The sequence below is a fragment of the Ctenocephalides felis genome, unplaced genomic scaffold (assembly GCF_003426905.1).
Source record: "Ctenocephalides felis isolate EL2017-DRISC unplaced genomic scaffold, ASM342690v1 CF-g0.4_SCAFFOLD_03570, whole genome shotgun sequence".
Classification (NCBI taxonomy): Eukaryota; Metazoa; Arthropoda; class Insecta; order Siphonaptera; family Pulicidae; genus Ctenocephalides; species Ctenocephalides felis.
The window spans coordinates 16,735,314-16,742,138 of NW_020539724.1; the positions used below are offsets into that span (position 1 = coordinate 16,735,314).

The 6,825-nt window shown below is 27.3% G+C and overlaps 1 protein-coding gene across 1 annotated transcript; it reads left to right on the forward strand.

Annotated features, from left to right (window-relative positions):
- The first annotated feature begins 1,702 nt into the window (after nt 1–1,702).
- On the forward strand, nt 1,703–6,460 carry LOC113383471 (ribonuclease Z, mitochondrial). Its single transcript, XM_026621735.1, is given in 19 exon segments — nt 1,703–1,949; nt 2,022–2,134; nt 2,199–2,472; nt 2,474–2,518; nt 2,764–2,954; nt 3,162–3,259; nt 3,366–3,531; nt 3,662–3,806; nt 3,871–3,889; nt 3,891–4,041; nt 4,120–4,306; nt 4,415–4,476; nt 4,479–4,629; nt 4,757–4,902; nt 5,035–5,201; nt 5,268–5,454; nt 5,711–5,815; nt 5,877–5,998; nt 6,272–6,460. Coding segments are annotated over 19 exon segments (2,619 nt in total). The 5' UTR covers nt 1,703–1,812; the 3' UTR covers nt 6,425–6,460.
- The last annotated feature ends 365 nt before the right edge of the window (nt 6,461–6,825 follow it).

The window sequence follows — 6,825 nt, forward strand, 5'->3', positions numbered from 1 at the left end:
AAGAAAGTAAAAATTATTTTATCACCTTTTATAATAGCGTTTATAAAATATAATTTAAATACAATACTATATAGAACACTTTTGTTAGTTTACTTCTGGTTATTGTTCAGTACATATAACAAAAAAAAAACATTGAGAATGTAATATATGTGGATCATTTTGGCCATCAAAATATTTTGCCACGTAAACTAATATGAATATATTCCCAGATTTAATACCATTATTATTCTAAATTATATGAAATATTCAAAACAAATCTTTAAATATCTGAAATAAAAATAAAATAAAATAAGCAATAAGATCACGTCTTCCATTATGACAAAATGGTTTTCAGATATTCAAAAAATGTCCACGCCCGCTATTATAGGAGTCCTAAAAAACATTATTTTAAAAATATAGATTTATTTAATTTAAATTTTAATCAAAGAAATAAAAAATAACGTTGGCTTATATTTTAATTATATTTAAAAAATATAAAGCTTAATAAAGTTCACGCATGCAGCGATCGAACTTCGGAAATGTCATATTGCAGAACTATATGTCACTGTATCAATATTTACACTCCCTAATAAATTAATATTATGCAACCATATTTTTAATCCACAAATTATTCCTTCTATTATAATTAAATTAATTACATTCCAATACTAACCTATAGTCATATTTTTAATATTCGTCATATTGCAGTGTGCATTATGAACTTCTTCATATCAACTTGATTTCAATTTTCAAAACATCAAATAAAATTGTATCACCCACTATTATATTTAACTTTTACTAATAAATACCACTTAAAAAACACATATTTTTTAAATATTTATTTTCTGAACACTTTTGTATATTTTTATCTGAAATTATATAATATACACAACGATTTAAAATGAAAAACACGCAATGGACCGGATACAGAAGTCAAACTACACGCACGCTTCTACATTATTTATATATTTTTCATACTGCTTTTAATTAATAGAATTTTAGCAAATTTTATATTTCTAGAAAGTTTCGTAATGTCAAATTATTATTATGTGTCGATATATTTATATGTATGTGTATTTACAGAAACCATTTTGAAAATCAATACGATCAGGCGCCGAGACGTCGAATTGTACGTGTTCGCTATTGAAAAACTTTAGTGACATCTTGCGAAGGGTTATTTTATAAAGGTTAAAAATATATTTTTATGCGCGTTACATATTTTAGTATTCATTTTATCGAACAAAATATCACTTTTTTAAATAATGGGGTACACAAGATTTGCACAAATTTGTGCATACACAAATTGCACACACATATTTTTTTGACGTTTAAAGTCTCCAGCATTGCATTAATGGCGGCAAAACTTCACAAAAACCAAAACCAAAAACATTACATTTGATACTATTTTCAGCATGATATGTATATATTTTTATATAGTACAAAATAAATTTTAGTAGTTTAGGCTATGTTAATTATTTAAAAGTAAAAAAAAGTTGAAAAATGTTAAACTTTCAAAATTCTGACAGTTAATGATGCACCTGCCATCTACCAATATGGCGCTCATTGTGCAAAAGAATGACAGCTGTTGAACATAACCTTAAAAGCACGTTTGTAAAGTCATGAGGATATATAATTAATTATGATTTCATCAAAGAAAAAAATAAGTATAAAAAATGTAACACAGTGGATAAAAAAGAATTTTATAAATATACTTTAATAATGTCGTGATTATAACCTCCTCTTTAGGATGTAAACGAAATTTAACCTTAGTATTTAAATAGTGATATAATTGTAATTAAGTACTTTCAAAAGTGCTTTATATAAAAAGAACTCATGTGCATCATACAATTCGTAGTGAATTTAGCTAAAATTAGTATTAGACATAATAGATATTATTCAAGTTTTGCACAATCTAACTTAAAAGCTACATTGTTGAATATGCCTCGAGAAAAACAGAACAATAACAACAGGTAATAATTTATTTTACATGATTTAAGATACTTGCATACATTTTTGTAAAAGCAGGTTTATTGAATTTTCAGGGCTCAGAAAAAAGAAAAGACTACTAGTTATGTACCTGGAACTATAACTTTGCAAGTACTTGGTTCGGGTGCTTTAGGCAGTCCTGCTGTTTTTATACTTATTCACGGATCAAAATAGGTATAATTTATAAATTAAAATTATCCCATTTAAATATACATCATATTTGTTTTCTATTTGTAGATATCTTTTCAATTGTGGTGAAGGCACTCAACGGCTAGCTCACGAATATAAAAATAAATTGTCAAGATTAGAGCATGTATTCTTTACCAGACGATGTTGGCATCGTATGGGTGGATTGCCTGGTCTTTCATTAACTCTTCAAGAAGCAGGAGTACAATCATTGCATCTTCATGGCCCTCCTGATATAAATGAATTATTCACAGCAACAAAGCGTTTTGTTGTCTTGCGTGATTTGAAAATATACACTGTAGAAGCTAAAGCTGGAGAAGTTTTTTGAAGATTCTGTTATGGTTGTTCATTATGTTCCATTGTTTAGGTATATTTAGTTTAATATTATTACTTTCATGTTTTTTTTTTAAATAATATTACTTGGAATTTAAACAAGCACACTGATAAGAGAAGATGATAATGATATTTCTTTTTCATAAAATATATTTTATAGAGAAGTATTAAATATTTCTTTTGCCATTTGAGTAGAACTTGCTTTGATTATACTTTTTGTACATTGCTATTATTTTTATTATATAATATCATTATACATAGCAATACATAATTTTGCAGTTCAACAAAATCAAATAGTAAACCATCATCTCCAAAGGGTATGAAGCAATTTAGTAAAAAAAACTCTTCGCTGCTAGATAATGAAGCCAATACTTCAAATATTGATAGTCTTGCAGGAGCCAGTGTAAACCGACGTAATTTACGTTCTTCAAGTATGCCAGCTGATGAGACCGATTACTATGCTCATGAAAGTAAGGGTAAAAGAAAAAGAAGTAGAAGTCGAAGGCGTGGAAGGTCTTTGAGTAGAGGTGCTTGGTTGTGAATGATTGAGTGAATGATTATTTTTGATTATTGAATAGGTTTTAATAGCTCCATGTAAAAAGCCATTTTCAAAACTCTAATACTAATTGTTAATTGTTGTCATTATTAGTAAATAAATATTCATAATTGATATTCAGGAAGTGGAACTCGAACTGATCCTGTAGCCATGTCTCAACTATTAAATCTTGAGGAGAAAATTGAAACAGAAGTAACAGCTTATATTTGTCGACTTAAAGTAAGTAAACTATCATTCAATTTGCACATGAATTAGTATTAAATTTCATCTTGGTAACACTTATATTTATCTTTTTCATTGCTGTTAAGGTTTTTATTTTTTTTAGCCTAAACCTGGTGCATTATGTTTAGAACGTTGTGTGAAACTGGGAATAAAGCCTGGCCCCATTTTTGGGCGACTTAAAGATGGCATAGATGTTACTTTGCCTGATGGAAGAGTTATTAAATCAAGTGATGTTAGAGGTCCAGATGATCCAGGGCCAGTATTTATTGGTAATTTGTTTAATTTAATTAGCATCAGAAATATTTTATCAGTGGTGATGGTCAGATATTAATATATGCTTCTCTACATATTGCAAAAATTACTCAAAAATATTTTTTTATGTTTAAATTTTTATTGTAGTGCTTGATATTCCATCGGAGGATTATTTAACAGCTCTGGAAAATAATGAGGAATTCACAAAACATCAAGCATCAGCCACAAAAGATGAAGATGCAGCTTATGCTGTATTTCACTATACCCCTCAACACATTATGAATAATCCCAGGTTTGAAAAATAATAAAAATCATTATTATTAAGGAATTAATTAGTAAAGATTAATGTTTTTTAGGTATGTATCCTTCATGGAAAAAGTTTTCTCCAAGTACAATTCATGTGGTGCTTAATGAACAAAATGAATTTTTATGTTCTCCTTCTGTGCAGCGTTTGCAATTTCAATTGAATCAATTAGATTCACATATATTCCCATTACTTGATAGAAATATGAATTCTTATAAAAAAGGTAATTGGATTGATTATTGAGCAGTTTAATAGATGTCATAATCAGTTTTATTAAACTAATTTGTTTGTATATTTTTAGATAATAGTGAAAATCGTTTTAATTCGCCTGTAAGAAAAAAATTGAAAACTATTCATGAAGATACACAATCGTCTACTACAGAATTTGCTAAACTTAATTGTCATGATGATTCACAAAGTTCAGTCATACGAGAAAATGTGAATACAATGAGTTGTTTTCATTTGAGACCAAAAAGAGGATGTGATAGGTAAGACAGAAAAATTACACATATTCTTGATTCATATGTTTGAACACTAATGAAAATAATATTTTTCTACTTACTATCATTATTTAATTTTTACCTTATTTTTAACAGATCAAATGAGCCAGTGATAACGCCAGAAGCATATATTGAAGAAACCAGTCAAATTGATGGTTTCATGAAAGTTTATGCGAGTTGAAAAATGATTTAACAGAGTTAGAAAAAAGTACAATAAAAAATTCAAATTTTCCTAGAGTTATATTTTTGGGAACAGGGTCTTGTATACCAAATAAAACAAGAAATACAAGTGCTATATTAGTTCAGTTAAGGTGTGCATAAAAATTGATTTTATAATTTTTGTATATTGTTGACCTATTAGTATTCTATAGAATTAACTTTATAAACAATACAATAACTATTAACAATTGTTTTTTAAAATATTTTTTAATTTTAAAGCGATTCTAATAATATACTTTTGGATTGTGGCGAAGGAACTTTTGGACAATTTGTTAGACATTTTACTGAACCTGGAGAATTACACAGAGTTTTTAAAAATCTTCGATTGATATATGTATCACATTTACATGCAGATCATCATATAGGTAAATATAAATAGTGATAAGCTATATATGACTATTAAATAAATATATATATATATATATATATATATATATATTTCATACCATATATTTATATTTTTCATATATCAAGTGATAAATTAGTCAATATTTCAGGTTTAATTGGTCTTTTACAAGAGAGGCAAAAATTGTTATCGCAGGAACAATCTATACCAGAAATTAAGCTTTTAGCACCGAGTCAAATATCTTCTTGGTTAGAATTTTTCAATAAAAGATTTGAAAAAATATCTGATACATATGAACTGATACCAAATCAAATGCTGGTGAGTACTATTCTTGTTAAATTATATTATTAATAAATTTTCATATCTATTATATTTTCATTTCAGATGGAAAATGCTTCTATGTCTGTACAAGAAGAACTTGTTGATTTTACTGAATATGGATTAGAGTCTATTAATACTTGTTTAGTAAAGCATTGTCCGCATGCATTTGGCGTTGCATTGTATACAAACGATGGATACAAAATTACTTATTCAGGAGACACCATGCCTTGTGATGACTTGGTTCAATTAGGTGGGTAACATTAAAAGTAAAAGTTAACAATAAGAGGATTGAAATTGGTTTATAATTAAATATCCTTGAAGGAACCACATCTAAAATTTTCATCTGGTAATGAGAAAACTATTTGATATTATGACATTATTTTCTACAGTTTCAATATTATGTGTATATTAAGATTATAGATTTTAAATATTTAAGGAAAAATTGGTCAATTAATGATAGTGAAGTGTGATCCATTATTTGAAGGCGAATTATTCTTGTTCTTCAGGTATGGATAGTGATCTTCTAATCCATGAAGCTACTATGGAGGATGATCTTATTGGAGAAGCTAAATTTAAATTACACAGCACTCTTTCACAGGCCATAGGAGTTGGTAAGCTAATAAATTTTTATCTTGTACATAGTTTTCAGTATAAAGAAATGACAAATTTCAGGTAATGCAATGCGTGCAAAGCGAATATTGTTAACACATTTCTCACAACGTTATGCCAAAATACCACGAATACAAAATCTGGAGGACCTGAAAAATGTTGGGCTTGCTTTTGATCACATGCAGGTAAATATTTTTATTAATATACTTTGGGTATTGAAGTAGAGTTTTGTGCTATTTATAAAATAACATAGAGTAGAACTATTTGCTTAAGTAAAAAATGCAATTAATTTGTAAAAAATGATTGAAGTCTTGTGTGGTTTTTATTGAAATGGAATGATGTTCAGTTTGGTACACTGACTATATTAAGCTTATTTCATTGCAACAACAATATATGAGATATGTTTCAATAATCGATTTATAACTAATATTTATAAAATCATAATCATGTGCTTTCAGCTTGTTTTGCACGACTTCTATAAATTGCCTATTATGCACAAATGTTTGAAAACCATGTTTTCGGAGCATTGTGAAGAACTGGAAGAACGAGCTGCAAAGAGAGCCCTTAAAAAGCAGTTAAAAGCTGCTAGCAGATCACCAACACCTGTCTGAGTTAAGAATTCAATTAAACTATTTTTTTAATCAATTTCAGAAGTTGTAAATAAAACAATATTATTTTTGACTAATATATGTTAATAATATTTATAAATAATTTATATTTTTGAATCATAGAAGAAATGAAAATAGAATTTTAGATTTATACATACCGACCTTTTGATTACATGTTTAATGTAGAAGCATAAGTTATTTTATAACTATATGAAATTCAAACATACGTTCTTAATTAATTAAGACATGCTCTGAAAAAAAATGAATAAATTAACATAAAAAAGTCTGAATTTTGAATATTAACAAATTCGTCTTGTTCGGTCCTAATTTAACCAGACTTTTGCTAACTAAATTTCACACAATAATTTAGTTTTTTCAAACGGGTTTTGATTAAATATTCATAA